General features: G+C 44.9%; 1 protein-coding gene across 3 annotated transcripts in view; it reads left to right on the forward strand.

The window, feature by feature from the left end:
• Nucleotides 1-19,829: 19,829 nt before the first annotated feature.
• The window catches only part of tdrd1 (tudor domain containing 1), a 76,487-nt gene continuing 71,502 nt past the window's right edge, over nt 19,830-24,814 (forward strand). Inside the window, exons 1-2 of one of the 3 annotated variants that reach the window (XM_031805193.1) lie at nt 19,830-20,025; nt 20,571-20,728. In XM_031805193.1, the coding sequence (XP_031661053.1) occupies nt 20,581-20,728 (148 nt within the window). In that variant the 5' untranslated portion in view covers nt 19,830-20,025; nt 20,571-20,580. The remainder of the gene's footprint in view (nt 20,026-20,570; nt 20,729-24,814) is intronic. The other 2 variants (XM_031805192.1, XM_031805194.1) reach the window with 2 other exon arrangements.

Below are 24,814 nucleotides of genomic sequence, written 5' to 3' on the forward strand. Positions count from 1 at the left end.
TATGTACTGTACATCTAAAACGGACCCTAACCCCTTAATTATGCAAAACTTTAGGACTGTAATCTTCCTGCCCTGAATCAGGAATATTCTAACTTCCTTAATAAGGAAATATCTCGATGAAATTCGAGAAACAATTAAATATCTAAAGAGTGGCAAGACCCCGGGCCCAGATGGATACCCTGGTGAATTCTATAAAACATTCAGCAACATGCTCTCTCCCTACCTGCACAAACTGTTGGTTCAGGCCAATGAGGATGGAGCTCTCCCTTCTACTTTGGACGAAGCGTTCATTACAGTTATACATAAGGCCAATGAGGATGGAGCTCTCCCTTCTACTTTGGACGAAGCGTTCATTACAGTTATACATAAGGCCAATGAGGATGGAGCTCTCCCTTCTACTTTGGACGAAGCGTTCATTACAGTTATACATAAGGCCAATGAGGATGGAGCTCTCCCTTCTACTTTGGACGAAGCGTTCATTACAGTTATACATAAGGCCAATGAGGATGGAGCTCTCCCTTCTACTTTGGACGAAGCGTTCATTACAGTATACATAAGGCCAATGAGGATGGAGCTCTCCCTTCTACTTTGGACGAAGCGTTCATTACAGTTATACATAAGGCCAATGAGGATGGAGCTCTCCCTTCTACTTTGGACGAAGCGTTCATTACAGTTATACATAAGGCCAATGAGGATGGAGCTCTCCCTTCTACTTTGGACGAAGCGTTCATTACAGTTATACATAAGGCCAATGAGGATGGAGCTCTCCCTTCTACTTTGGACGAAGCGTTCATTACAGTTATACATAAGGCCAATGAGGATGGAGCTCTCCCTTCTACTTTGGACGAAGCGTTCATTACAGTATACATAAGAAGGGTAAAGATCCAGAAGAGGTAGGGTCATACAGACCAATATCTCTCCTTAATACAGACCAAAAGATTTTAGCAAAAACTCTGGCTAACAGGCTTAGCACTTTAATTGGCAAATTGGTCCATTCGGATCAGACCGGCTTTATCCCTAACAGAAACTCATTCTTCAATCTCAGGCGCCTCTTCAACATTATGTATTCTCAGAGGTTACCCAACGTGGACCTTGACGTCATATCTCGACGCCGAAAAAGCCTTTGACCAAGTTGAGTGGTCCTATCTGTTCAAGGCCCTACAGAAATGTAACATTGGAGATGGGTTCATAAATTGGATCCAGCTTTTATTTTGGAACCCCTGTGCGAGAATACTCACTAACCAATCATTGTCGCCCCGATTTAACCTTTACAGAGGGACGAGGCAGGGTTTTGCGCTGTCGCCTATGCTCTTCGCCCTAATTATCGAACCTCTCGCTCAGGCGATTAGACCTCATGCAGCAATACACGGCTATAATACTAAAGATACTCTAAATAAGATTTCCCGATACGCAGATGACATCCTCCTCTATGTAACAGAACCCTAGGCTAGTATTCCAGCTATTCTTGATGTTATCAATTTGTTTGGTACCTTCTTTGGATACAGAATAAATTTGAACAAGAGTGAATGAATGCCCATACGGTTGCAAAACACCTCCTGGCTAGAACATCTCTCAGTCTTCAGAAAAATTTACCTACCTAGGAATTGTAGTTACCAAATAATACTCCTTACTATTTAAAGAGAATTTCCCCTCTGATGCAAAAACTCAAGGCAAACATACAATTTTGGAGAACTCTCCCAATTTCTCTGCTCAGAAGAATTAATGCCATTAAAATAGTCTGCCTCCCACAACTGCTCTACCAGAACATTCCAGTATTCATACCTAAATCCTTTCATAAACAACTGGACTCAATTATCAATCCTTTCATCTGGGATTATAAAACACACAGGATAGGTAAAAAACACCTCTGTAAATCCAAGATGGAAGGAGGACTGTCTCTCCCAAATGTTATATTTTATTACTGGGCCTCTAACCTCCGCACTGTTACGTTTCTGCTGGATGACGCACTTCCGTCATCCAGCTGGCTTAGTATGGAGTGTGAGGAGTGTCACCCCTTCTCTATCGGCGCTGTGATTTTGTCGCCTGTCAATCTGGAGATGTCACTTTATTGTAACAATCCTATTATACATAGCACAGTCCGAATCTGGAAGCAAATTAAAGTCCACTTTGAGTTTAGACCAATGTCATTCATGCTCCCTGTCACCAGGAATCCCTCCTTTGCCCCCTCTAACCTTGATAACACCTTTGAGTGATGGGGGGAGTTGGGGATAAGTACCATAGGGGATTTATATATAGAAGGGACCGTTGCTTCCTTTGAGTTGCTGAGGGAAACTTATAATCTTCCCAGAAGTAATTTTGTCAGATACCTACAAATTAGAGGACTATGTTAGAAAACACCTCCCAAACATTTGGGAATGCTAAACCTTCCATGTTTGACGGATGCATAAAAATATGCCCCACCTCAGATAAACTGATATCGCGTCTATATGATGCTTTTTAATCTGTTAGCACACCTTATACAGATGCCATCAAGGCAAAATGGGAGGAAGAACTAGGGACTGACATCTCGGTGGCAGACTGGGTAGAGAGCTTGGAGAATATCCACACATGCTCCATTAATTCCAGACATCGGCTCATACAATTCAAGGTATTACACAGATTACACTATTCCAAAACTAAACTGCATAGGATATTTCCTGATACATCCCCTATGTGTGATAAATGTCAGGCTGCGCAGGGTACACTAATCCACTGCTTTGCCCTATGCTCTAGCTTGCATGGTTATTGGGATCCTCTCTGAAGTTTTGGAGACTTCAATAGACCCAGACCCGCTTCTGATAATCCTGGGAGTGTCTGATTCCCTAAACGGATTAACCAACCCCCCAAAACAACTAATCTCTTACAGTCTCATTTCGGCAAAAAAACGAATCTTGTTGTTTTGGAAAAGGAGGGAAGCGTCCTCTACCAAATTATGCCTCAGTGAATTGGCAAACACTGTACACTTAGAAAGAATTAGATATATTCTGAACAATAAATTATCAACATTTGATCAAATCTGGCAGCCTTTCCTCTCCTACCTGGACGAGTCGGTGCTGTGGATTTGTTCTTATTAAACGCACTCTCAATTGTAATATTATATTCTACCTTTTTCCGGCATTTGCTGGCCCCGCCACCCGAGCAGCTGGGGGGGGGGGGGGGGGAATAGGAGGGAGAATAAGTGTGGGGGTGGGGTGGGGGTGACATCTACCCTCTTTCTTTCTACATGTCCTTGTTCTGCATGTCGTGTTTTGTATGATTTGTTTTGTACCTAGAACTCTGGGTCTTGTTGTTCCGGTCTGCTCTTTTATGTTTAGATAAGAAATGTATACTTGTCTTTTATACCTATACACCATTCTTGTGTGTGTTCAATAAAAAGATTTGAAACAGAAAAAAGAAAAAGAAAAAAGATCAATTGGATAAAACAATTTCTAAGAAGAACCACTTCTATGTGGAACTTTATTCCTCATCTTCTTTGGGTGGTACACAGAAGATAACAAATAGTGCTAAGTCTGTATTATGGCAAGAACAGCTCAAATAATCTAAGGGAAACAACAGTCCATCATTACTTTAAGACATGAAGGTGAGTCAATCAGGACATTTCAAGAACTTTTAAAGTTTCTTCAAGTGCAGTCGCAAAAATCAAGCGCTATGATGAAACTGTCTCTCATGAGGACTGCCACTGGAAAGGAAGACTCAGAGTTACCTGTGCTGCAGAGGTTAAGTTCACTACATTTAAATGCAGGCCAAATAAATAAAGCCAAAGTTCAAAGTTCAAGTAACAAACACAACATCAACTGTTCAGAGGAGACTGCGTAAATCAGGCCTTCATGGCTGAATTGATGCAAAGAAACCACTACTAAAGGACACCAATTTAGAAGAAAAGACTTGCTTGGGCCAAGAAACACGAGCAATGGACATTAGACCGGTGGAAATCTGTCCTTTGGTCTGATGAGTCCAAATTTGAGATTTTTGGTTCCAACCGCTGTGTCTTTGTGAGACAAGAGTACGTGAATGGATGATATCCGCATGTGTGGTTACCACCATGAAGAATGGAGGAGGAGGTGTGATGGTACAGGGGTGACTTGCTGGTGACACTGTCTGTGATTTATTTAGAATTCAAGGAACACTTAACCAGCATGGCTACCAAAGCATTCTGCAGAGATATGTTATCCTATAGTGATTTTTCTAATACATTTTCTCCTTTCTGTATCTGTAAGAGTTTTACAAATAAATATATTCTACTAAAGATTCTTTATTGGAGAGTGTAAGCTGTCTGCCAAGCTTAGTAGCTTACACATGTGAGGGCAGAACAGTAAAAACACTGACTACACGACAGACCCAGCCACATGAAAAGTGGATCCCTTCTTCACATCACAATGCACGAGTCCAAGGCATTCGAGTCACTCTAACCTGTCATCAGCTAGTAGTGCAGGCTTGTGCTGAAGCAGAGGCGGCACGCGCACTGGCTTCCTATGCTATACGTGAAGCGGATATCATTAGAGAACAAGCCTGCATAGAAGAGCAACAAAGGGTTACAGCTGAAGCAGCTGCCCTGGCAGGAAAGCAGAGGTAAAAGCAGAGGAAAGGGAAGCAGAGGTAAAAGCACACTTGCATGTTCTCAAACAGCCTGAGGTTCTGGAAGCAGCTGCCAAATATTAAAACATGGAGTCACATCGTCTGATAGAAAGACAGATGACACCTCTCAGCACAGCTCAACGCACCTGTGAGTATGTACAATCGCACACAACCATGTACACTGCTCCACCTCACCGCGACCCAAGGTCATTGGATTCATGAAAGGTCCATCCAGCAATGGTCAACATTGGTACAACCGGATGCTACAAAACTGAACCGGCCCTCCGATTTGGCAAAGAAAGTGAGCACAGGTCTACCTGTCAGTCCTTCAGGTAACCAGCAGAACGGCAAAATATTCCCCCCTCTCACCATTAAAAGCTACAGAGGTGAGATCATGTCTGTAGGAGAACAACTCCACAACATTGGGCGGTCCAACCAAGCTCACCTGCCGTCTCCTCAGCCACAACCACGGCCTGCAACTGCCTTCAGAGAGGACCCACCTGACACATCAGGAGCTACAGATGTAACTAAATACCTGATACATCGTGAAATGGTGAGTTCCGGGCTATTGAAGTTTGAAGACTTCCAGAAGACATCCATCCAGAAAACTATTGGGCCTGGAAATCATCCTTTCTTAGCAACACCCAATATCTAACTCTGACAGCCAGAGAAGAGCTGGACCTTCTCTCCAAATGGCTTGGACCAGAATCATCTGAGCAGGCCAAGAGGATCAGATCGGTGCACGTCCACAACGCAACAGCAGGGCTCACGATGGTATGGCAGAGACTTGAAGACTGCTACGGGTCACCTGAAGTGATTGAAAACGCACTTCTGCAGAAAATTGAAGATTTTCCAAAGATCACAAACAAAGACAACAAGAGAGCTTGGAGACATGCTTCTAGAACTGGAGGCAGCTAAAGCTGGTGGACACCTTCCAGTCCTCTCATATCTAGACACATCTCACGGTGTCAATCCAATCATAGAGAAGCTCCCCTACAGCCTCCAAGAAAGATGGATCTCACAAGCGTTGAAATACAAGGAAGATCATCGGGTTGCATTCACACCGTTCTCCTTCTTCGCCAATCTTATTGTCAACCAAATGAGGACCCGCAACGATCCAAGCTTCACCTTCCTAAACACACGATCCAAGCTCCACAAATACTGAAAAACCATCGGAGAAGCACAACAGAGAGCACAGAACTCCAGTGTCCGTACCGAAGACAGAAGTTCCAGCTCAGTCTGAAGCTAACCAGGCTCATCCCTCAAGAAAAACAGTTGAGGAACCAAACAAACAGTGTCCATTACACAACAAGCCTCCCCCTCTGGGAAAATGCTGCAGTTTCAGGAGCTGGACACTGGATGAACGCAAGTCTTATCTCAAGGACAACCACACCTGTTTCAGATGTTGTGCTTCAACCAAACATATTGCAAAAGACTGTGAGACAGCGGTGCAGTGCAAAGAGTGCGACAGTGATAGACATCCGTCTGCGTTACATTCAGGGCCAACCCCATGGAAAACGGAGAACTTCGTAGCCAAGAAAGACCATGGCGGGGAGCATAGGGCAACACCTGCAGTAACCTCAAAGAGCACTGCGAACTGTGGAGAGGCAGTCAGCTCTAGATCATGTTCCAAGATATGCTTAGTCAAAGTGTATCCCGCAGGTCACTGTCACGTTTACTCCCTCTCCGGCCTCTAGGTCACCAGGCTGCTCATTATGGCGCACACCTGTCACCATCATTACGCACACCTACGCATCATCAGACTGACCTGGACTCCATCACCTCCTTGATTACCTGCCCTATATATGTCACTCCCTTTGGTTCCTTCCCCAGTTATCATTGTTTCTGTTTCTTGTCTGTCTGCTGTTCGAGTTTCTTGTTTTGTATTATGTTCCGTTTATTTATTAAAACACTCACTCCCTGAACTTGCTTCGTGACTCTCAGCGCACGTCGCTGCAGTCACAGAGAGAAGGCAGTCAGAATGTATGCCGTCTGAGATGAACAGAGCAACAGGTCGTTAGCCAGAACTGAGTTCTTAGACCTCTTCGCTGTCAGAGGAGGTTCAGCTCGCTACACTCTGAAGACATGTTCAGGAGTTATGGAGACATCTGGGAGAAGAGCAAGCAACTACATTGTGGAGTCATTGGAAGGAAAAACATAGTTTACTCTTCCCACTCTCAGAGAATATGACATGATGCCCAACGATAGATCAGAGATTCCCTCACCTGAAATTGCTCGTCATCACCCGCATCCGATGCCTGTTGCAGACAAGATTCCAGCACTCGACCCAGGCGCAGCAATCCTTCTCCTGCACGGAAGAGACATACTAAGAGTGCACAAAGTCAGAGAGCAATACAACGGGCTTCACAATGCACCCGACGCACAACATCTTGACCTAGGATGGGTCATCATTGGTGATGTATGTCTCAACGGAGCTCACAAGCCAGCTAAAGTTAGCGTTTACAGAACAAATGTGCTGCATAATAGATGCACATCATTCCTTGGCTCTTGTACTAACATCATTCAGATCAAAGAGAGAATGAATAACGCAACACAACTTTAGGAAGCTGGAGATATCTCTGCTGGAGATATGGACGACTTCGGATGCAGTGTTTGAAAGAACAAAATGACGACAAGCCTGCCCCATTGATTGAAGATTGCATCTTCCTTGAGATCATGGACAGAGAAGTCTAAAAGCTGGGTAGCTTGTCTATCTTCCTTCACCCCGGCGTCAACTCCCTAACAACAGAGGGCAGGCACTAAACAAAAAAAATCACTCACTTCTCTGCTAGAGAAAGCCGGACATGAAAGAACAGTTCCATGACTTCATGCAGAAGATCTTCAACAATGACCAAGCTGAAAAAGCTCCACCGTTGAAGGAAAAACAAGAATGTTGGTACTTACCCATCTTTGGTGTGTATCATCCCCCAAAACCAGGTCAGATACGAGTAGTGTTTCAAATCAAATCAAAAATCATTAGTCACATGCGCCGAATACAATAGGTGTAGACTTTACAGTGAAATGCGTACTTACGAGCACCTAACTGACAGTGCAGTTTAAAAAAATATGGATAAGAATTTAAAAAAAAATACAGATAAGAATAAGAGATAAAAGTAACAAGTAATTAAAGAGGAGCAGTAAAAAATAACAATATATACAGGGGGGTGTGGAGGCTCGATTCAATGTGGAGGCTATATACAGGGTATTACGGTACAGAGTCAATGTGGAGGCTATATACAGGGTATTACGGTACAGAGTCAATGTGGAGGCTATATACAGGGGGTGCTGGTACAGAGTCAATGTGGAGGCTATATACAGGGTATTACGGTACAGAGTCAATGTGGAGGCTATATACAGGGTATTACGGTACAGAGTCAATGTGGAGGCTATATACAGGGTATTACGGTACAGAGTCAATGTGGAGGCTATATACAGGGGGTGCTGGTACAGAGTCAATGTGGAGGCTTGTTACAGGGGATACCGGTACAGAGACAATGTGGAGGCTATATACAGGGGGTTACGGTACAGAGTCAATGTGGAGGCTATGTACAGGGGGTACCGGTACAGAGTCAATGTGGAGACTATATACAGGGGGGTGTCGGTACAGAGTCAATGTGCGGGGCCACCGGTTAGTTGAGGTAGTATGTACACGTAGGTACAGTTAATTAAAGAAACTATGCACAGATGACAACAGAGAGGGGCAGTTGTGGGGAGGGGGGGGGCAATGTTAATAGTCTGGATAGCCATTTGCCGAAATGTTCAGGAATCTTATGGCTTGGGGGTAGAAGCCTCTTGGACCTAGACTTGGCGCTACGGTACCGCTTGTCGTCTGATTGCAGAGAGAACAGTCTATGACTAGGGTGGCTGGAGTATTTGACAATTTTCTGGGCCTTCTACACCGCCTGGTATAGAGGTCCTGGATGGCAGGAAGCTTGGCCCCAGTGACGTACTGGGCTGTACGCAATAGCTTCTTTAGTGACTTGCGGTCGAAGGCCAAGCAGTTTCCATACAAGGCAGTGATGCAACCAGTTGTGCAGCTGTAGAACCTTTTGAGGATCTGAGGACCCATGCCAAATCTTTTCAGTCTCCTGAGGGGGGGGGGGGGGGGGGGAGTAAGTTTTGTCATGTCCGCTTCACAATTGTCATGGTGTGCTTGGACCATTCTAGTTTGTTGGTGATGTGGACACCAAGGAACTTGAAGCTCTCAGCCTGCTCCACTATAGATGAGAATGGGGACGTGCTCGGACCTCTTTTTCCTGTCGTCCACAATCAACTCCTTTGTATTGATCACGTTGAGGGAGAGGTTGTTGTCCTGGCACCACACGGCCAAATCTCAGACCTCCTCCCTATAGGCTGTCTCGCTGTTGTCTGTGATCAGGCCTACCACTGTTGTGTCATCGGCAAATGCAATGATGGTGTAGGAGTCGTGCCTGGCCGTGCAGTCATGAGTGAACAGGGAGTACAGGAGGGGGCTGAGCACGCACCCCTGAGGGGTCCCTGTGTTGAGGATCAGCGTGGCGGATGTGTTGTTACCTACCCTTACCACCTTGGTCGGCCCGTCAGGAAGTCCAGGATCCAGTTGTTTGACTCCAGCTCTAAGCATGAAGGAGTCTCCCTCAATGATGTCCTCCTCAGTGGACCAGACCTGAATAACACGCTCCTCGGAGTCCTCATCCGAAAATAACGTATTGCAGTCACAGCTGATGTGCAACAGATGTTCTACTGCTTCTTTGTCAGAAATGACCACCGAGATTACCTGCATTTCCTGTGGTATGAAGACAACGACCACAGAATACAGGATGAAAGTACTTGTGTTCGGCAACAGCCCCTCTCCAGCTGTGGCCAGCTACGGCCTGAGGCGTGCAGCCCAGAAGGGTGAAGAAGAGCACGGCACAGATGCGAAACAGTTTTCACTAGAAACTTCTATGTAGACGATGGACTTAACTCATTCTCCAGCGACGAAGAAGCAATTGACATCCTGTAAAGAACAAGAGAAATGTTAGCCTAGTCAAGCATGAAGCTGCACAAGAAAGCCTCCAACAGCAGCAAAGTCATGGAAGCATTTCTTCCAGAGGATCGCGCAAAAGATCTCAAAGATCTGGATCTAGGGGTAGACCCACTACCTCTTCAGCGAAGCTTAGCCATCAGTTGTAATCTGGAAAGAGACAGCTTCACCTTTTGTGTATCCCAAGAAGAGGTGTCCTGTCCATGGTCAACAGCCTATACGACCCCCTAGGGTTTGTAGCACCTATCACTATGCAAGACAAGGCTCTAATGAGAGAAATCTCTACTGAACATGAACAATGTGAATGGGACACCCCTCTACCAAAAGAGAAAGAGATGCAGTGGAAAATGTGGAAAGACTCACTGATGGAACTCGAACAGCTCACCATCCGAAGGCCCTATGTCCCTGTCTCCTTGTCTTCCACCCAGCAAAGAGAACTGTGCGTCTTCTCAGATGCATCCACTATGGCCATATCAGCTGTAGCCTACCTCAGAGTGGTCGATGTCGAAGGAAGAAGTCAGGTTGGGTTCATTATGGGAAAGTCCAAACTGGCTCCACGTCCTGCTCACACAGTTCTATGCCTAGAGCTTTGTGCCGCTGTCTTAGCAGTTGAGATGGCAGACCTTATCATTGATGAGATGGACATTGAGATTCATGCAGTGAAGTTCAACACAGACAGCAAGATTGTGCTTGGATATATCACAACACCTCAAGAAGATTATATGTCAGATTAATATGCATAAGGAAGTCCACACAGCCAGACCAGTGGCACCACGTTAGCACAGAAAAGAATCCAGCAGATCATCGAACTAGACCTGTGCCAGCAGTCATCCTCAAACACACCACCTGGTTCTCAGGCCCACTCTTCCTGACAAAGATAGAGATAAAAGAGACTACTCAGTCAGAAACCTTCAAACTTATGGGATCAGATACTAACACAGAGATCCGGAGGAAAGTCACAACCTTCACTACAGAAGCTACTGAAGTCCAACTTGGCTCACACAGGTTTGAATGTTTCTCCAGCTGGAAGTCGCTTATCCGAGCAATCGCAAAACTACTCCAAATAGCCCAAGCATTCTCCAGGGCTCCAGACAGTGACGAGGGTAACCATCTTAAACAAGCCAAAACCAACATCATCAGATGTGTACAGCAAAAAGTCTTCAAAGATGAAATCAATTGCCTCACCAAAATAGAATAGGTCTCCAAACACAGTCCACTAAAGAAGCTGGTCCCTATCATCGGTAGGGATGGGTTGATAAGAATTGGAGGTCGCACAGGGGTAGCTGATATGTCATGGGAAGAGAAACACCCTCGCATCATGCCCAATAACCACCACGTCACCACTCTGTTGGTGAGGCAATACCACCAGCAAGTTGCACATCAGGGTCGTCACTTCACTGAAGGCAATCAACTCGGACTCAACCTTTAAGTCTTTACTGAAGACTCATCTCTTCAGTGGGCCATATGATTGATTGTAGTCTGGCCCAGGAGTGTGAAGGTGAACGGAAAGGCTCTAGAGCAACGAACCACCCTTGCTGTCTCTGCCTGGACGGTTCCCCTCTTTCCACTGGGATTCTCTGCCTCTAACCCTATTACAGGTGCTGAGTCACTGGCTTACTAGGGCTCTTTCATACCGTCCCTAGGAGGGGTGCGTCACTTGAGTGGATTGAGTCATGATGTGATCTTCCTGTCTGGGTTGGCGCCCCCCCTTGGGTTGTGCCGTGGCGAAGATCTTTGTGGGCTATACTCGGCCTTGTCTCAGGATGGTAAGTTGGTGGTTGAAGATATCCCTCTAGTGGTGTGGGGGCTGTGCTTTGGCAAAGTGGGTGGGGTTATATTCTTCCTGTTTGGCCCTGTCCAGGGGTAACATCAGGTGGGGCCACAGTGTCTCCTGACCCCTTCTGTCTCAGCCTCCAGTATTTATGCTGCAGTATTTTATGTGTCGGGGGGCTAAGTTTGTTTTATCTGGAGTACTTCTGTCCTATCCGGTGTCCAGTGTGAATTTAAGTATGCTCTCTCTAATTCTCTCATTCTCTCTCTCGTAGGACCTGAGCCCTAGGACCGTGCCTCAGGACTACTGGGCATGATGACTCCTTGCTGTCCCCAGTCCACATGGCCGTGCTGCTGCTCCAGTTTCAACTGTTCTGCCTGTGATTATTATTATTTGACCATGCTGGTCATCTTGGCCATGTTCTGTTATAATCTCCACCTGGCACAGCCAGAAGAGGACTGGCCACCCCACATAGCCTGGTTCCTCTCTAGGTTTCTTCCTAGGTTTTGGCCTTTCTAGGGAGTTTTTCCTAGCCACTGTGCTTCTACACCTGCATTGCTTGAGGTTTGGGGTTTGAGGCTGGGATTCTGTACAGCACTTTGAGATATCAGCTGATGTATGAAGGGCTATATAAATACATTTGATTTGATTTGAAAGCGCAGTCCGGTCAGCTGGATTGTGGATCATTGGAAGTAAAAGACTGGTATCCAGCATAATCTATAAGTGTGTGATCTGCAGAAAACGTAGAGGAAAACTGGAAGAACAAAAGATGTCAGACTTTCCTGCAGACAGACTTGCCTCTGATCCTCCGTTCACTCATGTTGGACTGGACATCTTGGGACCCTGGATCATCACCTCTCTTCGGACCAGAGGAGGCAGCGCTGAAAGTAACCGCTGGGCCGTCCTGTTCTCCTGCATGAGTACAAGAGTGGTACACATTGAAGTGATAGAGTCTATGTTCACCCCCAGCTTCATCAATGCTTTGAGAAGATTATTCTCTATCCAAGGACCTGCAAAGCAATATGCTTGGATCATGGCACAAACTTCATTGGAGCCTGCAAAGAGCTGAAGATCAGAACAGCTGACTGAGATGAGTACTTACCTTCAAGACCAAGGATGCGCCAGGACTTTCAATCCTCCTCCCATGATTCTGGAAGTTAGTTCTACTCGTTTCACACATGAAGTCCTCACTGCACCTCATAGCTCGACCCATAAACAGCAAAAAAAGAAACGTCCCTTTTTCAGGACCCTGTCTTTCAAAGATAATTAATAGAAATCCAAATAACTTCACATATCTTCACTGTAAAGGGTTTAAACTCTTTGTAAATCTTCATTGTAAATGGTTTAAACCCTTTACAATGAAGATCTGTGAAGGTTTTTGGATTTTTATGAATTATCTTTGAAAGACAGGGTCCTGAAAAAGGGACATTTCTTTTTTTGCTGAGTTTAGTATCAACAGGAACTGAAAGTATAGTTTCAACAAACAGGCATATGAATTTTGTAGTTGTCACGCCCTGACCTTAGAGATCCTTATTATTCTCTATGTTTGGTTAGGTCAGGGTGTGACTTGGGTGGGAAAATCTGTTTTCTATTTCTTTGTTTTTGGCTGAGAATGGTTCCCAATCAGAGGCAGCTGTCTATCGTTGTCTCTGATTGGGGATCATATATAGGTTGTCTTTTTCCTTTTGGGATATTGTTTTCTGTATAGTTTATTTTGCCTTACAGAACTGTGCGCTATCGTTTTTGTCATTTTGCTGTTGGTGTCATCAATGAAAAGAACGATGAACGCCTACCACGCTGCACCTTGGTCCGGTCCACAAACGAGAGCCGTAACAACAGTTGACCTCTTCATGCACTTACAAAGTGTCTACCACTGATTCTTGAACTCAAACTAATGCAAAACATGAACATGAACCCATTCCAGCAGTGCATTGTAAACTACACCATAACTTTCAATTGTGGCTCGTTCCATTGTGCTACATGATTTCTCCATATAGGAGAATGGCTCGTTCTGTTTCAAGCATAGCCATTCGGCTAATAACTTTTAGTACCCTATCATAATAATACAAATCATACCAACCTTTAAAGGGTTTATTTACAACCTCTGGGGTATAATGTGTTGGGCAAAGTGGTATAGGACAGTCTGACATTAAATATAACCCCTAACTTGAGTTCACTGTTGGCAGCCATTTCCAATGTGAAATGCTCAGTCTGCAGCCAATCGGCTATGGGTTTAAGAGCCCTATCATAATAATACAAATCATACTGTGGTATCCCAGGAGGTCGACCACGGGGGATGGTAATAGAGGGGAGGTACGTGAGGTGATGTTGGCTCCCTCTGCTGGGAATACGGGAGCTGGGCACCCCGACAGCTAAGTGGAGGTAATTAGAGGAAACCAGCCATAGAGGCTAAATAAAAGGAGCACGATGGCACACCGTGGGAGAGAAACACCAGTTAAAAGAGAGAAGGAAGACTGAGCAAAACCAAAGTAATTTCTTTGAGGTATTTATTTTCCGTCTTAGTAAAGTTGTTTTGTGAACTAAAGACTCCCTGTCTCTGTCAATCTCTGTACGCTCAACCCAATACCCCACGGTTTACCACAATACCAACCTTCAAAGGTTTTATTTACCACCTATAATGTTTTGGGTTAAGTGGTATAGAACAGTCTGACCCATATGATGTGGATGATTGTCATGTTATTTGACATACTGTATACGCTTCAGTAAAAATGAACACCATGGTTGCAATAACTTTAAAAAGGTAGTTTATAAATGTGTTTGTGGGTCCATGTCGGTAAGTTAATCAACCTTATGTAAATTAGACAAGGATTTTCCTTTGAATAACTTGAATAACTGATCAGGGCGTAGCACTTTCCATTCAGCTTCAGACCACTTTGATGTAAAGCCATTAGTGACAACTTCTCTGTCATGCCCAACCAGTGCAGTTCAGTATTGCTTACCCAATGTTCACTAGATCTATCAATGTAATTTCACCCAACAATGTTCAATAACACTTATTAAAAAACTATTCATTGTGGGTAAGTAATAATGAAGTTCATTGCAGCTGCAAGGATGACTGTATGTCTGGAAGAAAATAAAGAGTAATAAATTGTAAGGTATTAAAGTATTTTCTTCATAATCAAAGACAAAATATAGGGTAACTTGTTGGCTACATTCAGTACACTTGGACAAAAATACAGTCAAACAGATGTATTTTTAATAATGTCTGCTCTGAAACACCTCATTCATTACATCGTTTGGTAAATGAGTTTCCACACATTTACCCAATTTCTGAACTGACTCTTTCAACGCCAGCAAAGATTCTGGTCATTGACTACAATTACTCTTATCATGCAGTACACATTTGCTGTGTAAAGTCAGGTGCAGTTGTCACGATCGTCGTATGGAGTAGACCAAAGCGCAGCGTGGTTAGAATACATTATTTAATGAAGAACACTTAAACAAGAATAAAACGACCATGACCGCTATATAAACAATGTGCTAATGTGCAACATAACAGACAATAACCCACAAAATACCCAAAGAAGATGGCTGCCTAAATATGGTTCCCAATCAGAGACAACGATAAACACCTGACTCTAATTGAGAACCAATCTAGGCAACCATAGACGTACATAAACACCTAGATGGAACCAACCCCATGAATCTACAAAACCCCTAGACAGTCCAAACACCCTAGATGAGACAAAAACACACATAGCACCCTTGTCACACCCTGACCTAACCAACATATAAAAAGAAAACTCAGGTCAGGGCGTGACAGCAGTGCACTGGTTATCTGGAATTGAGTATTGAACGAAGCCAAGCATCATTCATAACATACACACTAACTATATAACATACAATTACACAGAGTTTATAGAACATTAACACTTTCCTAATATTGAGTTGCACCCGCGCCCCCCCCCCCCCTTTTGCCCTCAGAACTGCCTCAATTCGTCAGGGCATGGTGTCGAAAGCATTCCACAGGGATGCTGGCCCATGTTGACTCAAACTTCCCATAATCGGCCCGATGTCCTTTTGGTGGTGGACCATTCTTGATACAGACAGGAAACATTTGAGCGTGAAAAACCCATCAGCGTTGCAGTTCCTGACACAAACCAGTGCGCCTGGCACCTACTACCATACCCCATTTAAAGGCACTTAAATAATTTGTCTTGTCCATTCACCCTCTGAATGGCACACATACACAATCCATTTCTCAATTGTCTCAAGGCTTAGAAATCCTTCTTTAACCTGTTTCCTCCCCTTCATCTCAACTGATTGAAGTGGATTTAACAAGTGACATCAATAAGGGATCATAGCTTTCACCTGGTCAGTCTGTAGTGGAAAGAGCAGGTGTCCTTAATGTTTTTTATACTGTGTACATGCATATATTATTACCAACCACCAGGGAATTAGACACAGGTCCTGGTGCAGCCCAACCTTCAGCTCCAGCCTCAGCCCAACCTCCACCCTCATCCCAGCCTCCTGCCTCAGCCCAACCTCCAGCTCCAGCCCAACCTCCAGCTCCAGCCCAACCTCCAGCTCCAGCCCAACCTCCAGCTCCAGCCCAACCTCCAGCTCCAGCCCAACCTCCAGCTCCAGCCCAACCTCCAGCTCCAGCCCAACCTCCAGCCCAACCTCCAGCCCAACCTCCAGCTCCAGCCCAACCTCCAGCTCCAGCCCAACCTCCAGCTCCAGCCCAACCTCCAGCCCAACCTCCAGCTCCAGCCCAACCTCCAGCTCCAACCCAACCTCCAGCTCCAGCCCAACCTCCAGTTCCAGCCCAACCTCCAGCCCAACCTCCAGCTCCAGCCCAACCTCCAGCTCCAGCCCAACCTCCAGCTCCAGTCCAAGCTCCAGCCCAACCTCCAGCTCCAGCCCAACCTCCAGCTCCAGCCCAACCTCCAGCTCCAGCCCAACCTCCAGCTCCAGCCCAACCTCCAGCTCCAGCCCAACCTCCAGCTCCAGCCCAACCTCCAGCTCCAACCTCCAGCTCCAGCCCAACCTCCAGCTCCAACCTCCAGCTCCAGCCCAACCTCCAGCTCCAGCCCAACCTCCAGCTCCAGCCCAACCTCCAGCCCAACCTCCAGCCCAACCTCCAGCCCAACCTCCAGCTCCAGCCCAACCTCCAGCTCCAGCCCAACCTCCAGCTCCAGCCCAACCTCCAGCCCAACCTCCAGCTCCAGCCCAACCTCCAGCTCCAACCCAACCTCCAGCTCCAGCCCAACCTCCAGTTCCAGCCCAACCTCCAGCCCAACCTCCAGCTCCAGCCCAACCTCCAGCTCCAGCCCAACCTCCAGCTCCAGTCCAAGCTCCAGCCCAACCTCCAGCTCCAGCCCAACCTCCAGCTCCAGCCCAACCTCCAGCTCCAGCCCAACCTCCAGCTCCAGCCCAACCTCCAGCCCAACCTCCAGCTCCAGCCCAACCTCCAGCTCCAGCCCAACCTCCAGCTCCAGCCCAACCTCCAGCTCCAACCTCCAGCTCCAGCCCAACCTCCAGCTCCAGCCCAACCTCCAGCCCAACCTCCACCTCCAGCTCCAGCCCAACCTCCAGCTCCAGCCCAACCTCCAGCTCCAGCCCAACCTCCACCTCCAGCTCCAGCCCAACCTCCAGCTCCAGCCCAACCTCCAGCTCCAGCCCAACCTCCAGCTCCAGCCCAACCTCCAGCCCAACCTCCAGCTCCAGCCCAACCTCCAGCTCCAGCCCAATCTCCAGCTCCAGCCCAACCTCCAGCTCCAACCTCCAGCTCCAGCCCAACCTCCAGCTCCAACCTCCAGCCCAACCTCCAGCCCAACCTCCAGCTCCAGCCCAACCTCCAGCTCCAGCCCAACCTCCAGCTCCAACCCAACCTCCAGCTCCAGCCCAACCTCCAGCTCCAACCTCCAGCTCCAGCCCAACCTCCAGCTCCAGCCCAACCTCCAGCTCCAGCCCAACCTCCAGCTCCAGCCCAACCTCCAGCTCCAGCCCAGCCTCCAGCTCCAACCTCCAGCTCCAGCCCAACCTCCAACCCAACCTCCAGCTCCAACCCAACCTCCAGCCCAACCTCCAGCCCAACCTCCACCTCCAGCTCCAGCCCAGCCTCCAGCTCCAGCCCAACCTCCAGCTCCAGCCCAACCTCCAGCTCCAACCTCCAGCTCCAGCCCAACCTCCAACCCAACCTCCAGCTCCAACCCAACCTCCAGCCCAACCTCCACCTCCAGCTCCAGCCCAACCTCCATCTCCAGCTCCAGCCCAATCTCCAGCTCCAGCCCAACCTCCAGCTCCAGCCCAACCTCCAGCTCCAGCCCAACCTCCAGCTCCAACCCAACCTCCAGCTCCAACCCAACCTCCAGCCCAACCTCCACCTCCAGCTCCAGCCCAACCTCCAGCTCCAGCCCAACCTCCAGCTCCAGCCCAACCTCCAGCTCCAGCCCAACCTCCAGCTCCAGCCTCATGTCTGTTTTTTCATGTACTTTTGCTGTTCTATATTATTTTGTCTCTTGGAATTCAAGAGTCAATGCAATTCACACTTGGCCTTAATGTTCTACTTGTCTACTAATAAATTCAAACGAAAGCTTTGTGCGAGTTCTTTCCTATCATGCTGTAATAAATTACCACCAACTCTGTGTGGCAATAAAGAGGCTTGCTGTGACCAGTGTAACAGACCAATCTAAAGGCACAACACACAGACGAGATGGGAGACCACACCAGTCCGTCACATTATTCCTTTTGATCTGGGTCGGCCATCGGTCAACAACCAATACACCAGACTACTCTACTCAAAAACTAAACTGAAACTATAGAAGAGCGAATGAGCCGTCGTGGGGCAGTATGCCCACAAAAGCCTGGGACTTGGTTGGAGGCAGTACAGGCTCGTATTCAAATCGGCACCAAACAGAATGAAAATGGACTGAAACTGCAAGGGACTAACTGAACTTGTCCTATAAGAAAGGCTTGTTTTTAGTTTTCCATTGAAAAGGGGAATTCTGCTAAGATCTGCACCAATAAATACAAACTAGTACTCACATAGGTTACAACAGATCTACCTAACTCTCTTCCTGGAGATCAACCATCCTGTGGGTATTCAGTACAACCCTAACATAACATACCTGATTCAGCTAGTTGAGGATCATGTTCCAGGCCCTGACCAAATTGCAGATAATGTATTTCATCAACCAATAGTTGCATTCCACGTCCTTTGCATGTCACGTCATCAACTGCGCAGTCGGGTATTAGATTGTTATACGGCTATATCATATGGGTTCCATTCCTGCCTGACTACATTGCAAACGCCTGTCAGATCTCACAAAGCTTGGATAGGTGTTTAACATATCAGCTAACCACATCCTATGATATAGGAATGTAAATGCCCGACAGTAGATGACATGGCGCACAACCATAGGTTGATACAATGCAACGTCTTCAAGGTAATCAGGCAGGAACACCACCAGTATGTGGTTAGGTGATATGTTCACCACTAGCCTCGCGTGGCCATACTTCCAAATCTTGTCTTGGAAGTCTGGCGAAATCCAGTATAGGATTCTGGTTTTGGATGGGAGGGTAGGTTTTTGTTCAGACCCTTATCTAACTGGATGAATAGTTGAATCACGTTAGTTATTACTGGGTTTGGAGCGAAAACCTACAGGGTAGAGTTGGTCAGCCCTACAATAGTGATTTGGGATTTGTAAAAAAAATAAAAGTAGAGGCCAATAAATCATCAAATAATCTGAACAATTTATGCTAATCTGTTCCGTTAAGTATCCGTTATAATACACCCAGAAGTTATGAAGCAATGAAGACCCATGGAACGCACCCGTGTCGACCAGCGACGTGTCCGCGGGCTTGCAAAGCAACCGTACGTAGCCTTGCAATGAACGCACCGGTGTAGACCTGCAACCTGGGCCTGGCCCGATGGCTAGCAACGCGACCACGGGCTAGCAATGTCAGTGCAATGCTCACTTATTAATGATCAATTATCATTTTGCTTCCTATGGCGGGCAAGGGAGGTCTGGGTGTCGGCGTGCTGGAAATGTGATCTCGCGTTATTGTGTCATTGTTAGTACAGTACATCTACACCACGATGTGAAACGTTGATTTGAACCTTCTGACCGGCGGCGCCCCACTGTTTGATTCATATCGCTTGATTTCTAATAATATTTGATAATTATATCGACTGATTGCAATTGTATCGCGTGCACCGACAGAGGTGCAACCGATGAATATGCTTTAGACAAAACACAAGTTTACATTTTGAAACATAAACAATATTTCCTCAGTTTGCCACTTGAAATTACAATTTGGAGGGTCGTTCTAATGAAACTTCACAGTCAGAACTACGAACTTCCGATAACTCCGACAGCACATGAACGCCCCAAATATCTCACCTGGACAGGTTAAAATAAAGGACACATTTGAAAAACGAACACCATTAATTTGTCTACCCTATTGCCTCTTTAATTCACAAAAGGGCTCTAGAGTGCATAGATGATCTAAATAGCATCATAAAAGTATAATACAAAACCAATAAATATATATTTTTTGGTATATAGACAATGTAGACGTAGAACAAAAAATAGCAATTTGGCACGCGCAAAATTTGGAGCGCAGCGCGTGGACATTGTCTAGTCCAGCGCGTGGGTGGATATCAGAAACGGAAAGGCACAACACCGCGTGTGACGGTGAAAGACAGGTACATTCACATTTATCACCAAATTACATAACAAAGAATTATGTTCTCATTGGAAAAATTAACGTCTTTCAAGTTTACACTATAAATGGCTTTATATTCCAATGAGTTTTTATGCAGCCTTTGGGTTTAGCTACAAAATAATTGGCTAGCGTCTCGCTGAGTTTGCCAGTTCATTTCGTTAGTAGTTAACGTTACAGGAGATGGCTAAATAGTTAATTTACTAGAAAGTTAACTAGTGATTGGATAGCTAGACTAATTGAAGAGTTGTCTTCCAATGATATGGTGCAAACTCAAGGTCACTTAACTAGCTAGTTATATTGGGACACATCTTGCTAGCTATATTTCGAAGGCACATTTAACTTGCCACGATGATAGGAGAGGAAAATAACTACGTTCACCACCAGTTGGCTAGCTAGTAGTCATTCGTCAAACAACTTGGCTATCTACATGGTTGCTCGCAAACGAAGTGCCAAATCAATCTTGTAGTGATATGGTAATGTTTCAACAACCTAGCTAAGACTGTTTTAATATGCTCTTTGATTTAGGTTTGACAGCATGATCATGAACCGTGGATCTTTCCAAAACGTGATGCAACCCAACATGCCTTTGAGGAGGCCGTCAACCAGCCCAGCAGGTGCCACTGCAACCCCAAGGGCCCCTGGCCCAACACCAGACCGGCCTCTAGCGAGCTCCAACGGGGATGGTATTTGTATGAATGTGCTATGCAATGTGTCAAATGATAGTTGATTAGTGAAAATGTCATTTTGAAATACAGCTCCTGGATTTATTTAACTGTAATGGCTGCTTGATATTCATAATGGTCATGCTGAATGTCTTATGAATACTGTAGTGATTTTATTAGGTAGGGTGTTAGGGGTCAAAATTATATTATGGTTCTGGTATTATACTTTGGATTCCATGCTATAGAGAAGCTTCTCGGGAACGCAGAACACTTTATTTCATGCGGATACGACTTAACATTGCTGAGATCTTATTTTCAAGTGATTGGAAAAGGTCAAAAAGGTTGCAGACTGGTCAATGTTAATCCCTAGTCAGTAGGGATGCACGATATATCGGTGAACATCGGAATCGGACAATATTAGATAAAAAATCCAACATCGGTTGGTGTCTAGTTTACCCTGTTATGGCTGAAATCCTGATACCGGGATCGATGTGACAACTACCAGTGAAAATAGAGGGCGCCAAAATTCAAACCACAAATCTCCTAATTACAATTCCTAAAACATACATGTGTCTTATATCATTTAAAATCTATTTTAGTTGTTAATCCCACCAAAGTGTCCGATTTCAAATAGGCTTTTCAGCGAAAGCACTACAAACGATTATGTTAGGTCTCCACCAAACCACAATAAGCACAGCCATTTTCCAGCAAAATGTAGCCTTCACAAAAAACAGAAATAAAGAGAATTAATCACTAACCTTGAATTATCTTCATCAGATGACACTCATAGGACTTCATGTTGCACAATACATGTATGTTTTGTTTGATAAAGTTCATATTTATCAAAATCTGAGTTTACATTGGCGCGTTAGATTCACTAGTTCCAAAAACATCAAGTGATTTTGCATAGCCACATCGATTCAACAGAAATACTCATCATAAATGTAGATGATAATATAGTTATACACATGGAATTATAGATATACCTCTCCTTAATGCAACCGCTGGGTCAGATTTCAAAAAAACTTTACGGAAAAAGAAACGCATGCAATAATCTGAGACGGCGCTCAAAAGTAAAAACACCACAGCCGCAAAGATGGCGTCAACATAAACAAGAAATTACATGATAAATATTCCCTTACCTTTGATGATCTACATCAGAAAGCACTCCAGGAATCCCAGGTCCACAAATGTTTGTTTTGTTCGAAAATGTCTGTTATTTATGTCCAAATACCTTCTTTTGTTAGAGCGTTTGGTATACATCTCCAAACTCTAATTCTGGTCAGCGTTATATCGGAGAAAATTCAAAAAGTTATATTACCGGTCGAAGGAACATTTTAAATTAAGTACAGAATCAATCATTAGTATGTTTTTAACATATAGCTTCAATAAAGTTCCAACCGGAGTACTCCTTCTTGTCTTCGTGAGCAATGGAACGCAAGTGACTACCATGAGGAAAAAGTGAGATCACAAAATGGGTGCTTGATGGACATCTGATATATTCTGCCCTCACATTCACTCCCACAACATCATAGACATCATTATAATTTCTATTGATGGTTGACATCTAGTGTAGAGGTCGACCGATTAATCAGAATGGTCGATTTAATTAGGGCCGATTTCAAGTTTTCATAACCATCAGAAATCTGTATTTTTGTGCGCTCGATTTACCAATTTTGTAAATATATATTTTTACACTTATTTAATCTTTATTTAATTAGGCAAGTCAGTTAAGAACACATTCTTATTTTCAATGATGGCCTAGGAACGGTGGGTTAACTGCCTTTTTCAGGGGCAGAACGATAGATTTTCACCTTGTCAGCTCGGGGGATCCAATCTTGCAACCTTACAGTTAACTAGTGCAACGCAATAACGACCTGCCTCTCTCTCGTTGCACTCCACAAGGAGTTACGCGAATGCAGTAAACCAAGGTAAGTTTCTAGCTAGCATTAAACTTTTCTTATAAAAAAACTATCAATCATAATCACTAGTTAACTACACATGGTTGATGATATTACTAGTTTATCTAGCGTGTCCTGCGTTGCATATAATCTGACTGAGCATACAAGTATCTGACTGAGCGTTGGTAGGCAGAAGCAGGTGTGTAAACATTCATTCAAACAGCACAGTGCGTTTTGCCAGCAGCTCTTCGTTGTGCGTCAAGCATTGCGCTGTTTATGACTTCAAGCCTATCAACTCCCGAGATGAGGCTTGTGTAACCAAAGTGAAATGGCTAGCTAGTTAGCGCGCGCTAAGTGTCGTTGTGTTGCTGTTTCGAGCCCAGGGAGGAGCGAGGAGAGGCACGGAAGCAATGCTGTTACACTGGCAATACTAAAGTGCCTATAAGAACATCCAATAGTCAAAAGTTAATGAAATACAGATGTTGTATAGCGAAATAGTCCTATAATTCCTATAATAACTACAACCTAAAACTTCTTACCTGGGAATATTGAAGACTCATGTTAAAAGGAACCACCAGCTTTCATATGTTCTCATGTTCTGAGCAAGGAACTGAAACGTTAGCTTTCTTAAATGACACATATTTTACATGGAACATATTGCCCTTTTACTTTCTTCCCCAACACTTTGTTTTTGCATTATTTAAACCAAATTGAACATGTTTCATTATTTACTTGAGGCTAAATAGATTTTATTGATGTATTATATTAAGTTAAAATAAGTTTTCATTCAGTATTGTTGTAATTGTCATTATTACAAATAAATAAATTAATTGTCCGATTTAATCGGTATCTGCTTTTATGGTCCTCCAATTATCGGTATCGGCTTTTATGGTCCTCCAATAATCGGTATTGGCGTTGAGAAATCATAATCGGTCGACCTCTAATCTAGTGGAACCCCTAGGCAGTGCAACATCATTCACATCTCAAGGGGATTTCATTGGGGACTCTGAATACATACAAGCTCAGATTTCTGACTTCCTGTTTTGATTTCAACTCAGGATTTTGCCTGCCAATATGAGTTCTGTTATACTCACAGACATCATTCAAACAGTTTTATATGGGCACCTTTCATCCAAGCTACTCAGTACTGCCCCTGCAGCCATAAGTTAACGCCGACGTTAAAAAGCTACCATGCATACCTATATAACGTAGGTACATGGCGTAATGACGCCACGTAAAATGTTGCGCAACACAGCATTCCTAACCTAGCCCACAATGTCTGTTGTGTGGATCGAGCAGTCAACAAGTCGAGCAGTCATTTGTAAGAGTAAGACAATTTCAGCGAGACACCTCAAAGGCGAAATACGTTAAAGCCAAGATAATGGAATTCATTGCCTGACAATCAACCGTTCTCTGTCGTGGGTGATGTTGGCTTTCGCCGACTGGTCGAGCACCGTTACACTCTACCAAGTGCGCTATTTTTCAGATGTTGCCCTACCGGAGTTACAGTAATAGCGTCACTGCTATTAGCTTCACGACATACTATGGAACGCCGATTGGGTCTTTGCGTGTCAAAAAATATACAGTAGCACAGTCAAAGCTGTGCAAACAAGCAAACACCGGCCACGAACGATGTGTTTACAATACCACGTTTGTAATAAAGCATCATTTGTTGGACTTCTGGGGTAGCTAGCTTTGGCTCGGTACCTAGCTAGCACCAATACAGCCAGCCTGAAAACAATGGCCAGTAGAAACTGCAGCCATTTTCATTATTCTTAGCAATGATTTAGGAATCCTTGTGAGTAAGTATTAGCAAGGTTGCCACTTGTTCGCTTATTGAAATTGAACTTCAATTTCATGAAAATAAATAACTAGCCAGCTACTTAACCCTGTTGCCCAAAGCTAACGTTACAAGTAGCCAGCTAGCTTCATCTGGCTCGTGAGGCTCGACCGGACTGCGCTGTGAAGCTAGCCACAATAAGGATTAGGCACAATAATATAATTTGCAGTTTGCCTTCAAAATACAAGTTTGACAGTGATGTAAATGAATAGAAATACTTTTATTTTGAAGGCTAACTTCAAAGTCCACTATTGTGGCTAATCCTTATTGTGGCTAGCTTCACATAGATGGGTGCGACCACCATTAATCAACTAAGAACTGTCTTATAAATTTGGGTTATTTTAGGTGACACCTAGCTAACTATAG

Source organism: Oncorhynchus kisutch, linkage group LG25 (assembly GCF_002021735.2).
Source record: "Oncorhynchus kisutch isolate 150728-3 linkage group LG25, Okis_V2, whole genome shotgun sequence".
Taxonomy (NCBI): Eukaryota; Metazoa; Chordata; class Actinopteri; order Salmoniformes; family Salmonidae; genus Oncorhynchus; species Oncorhynchus kisutch.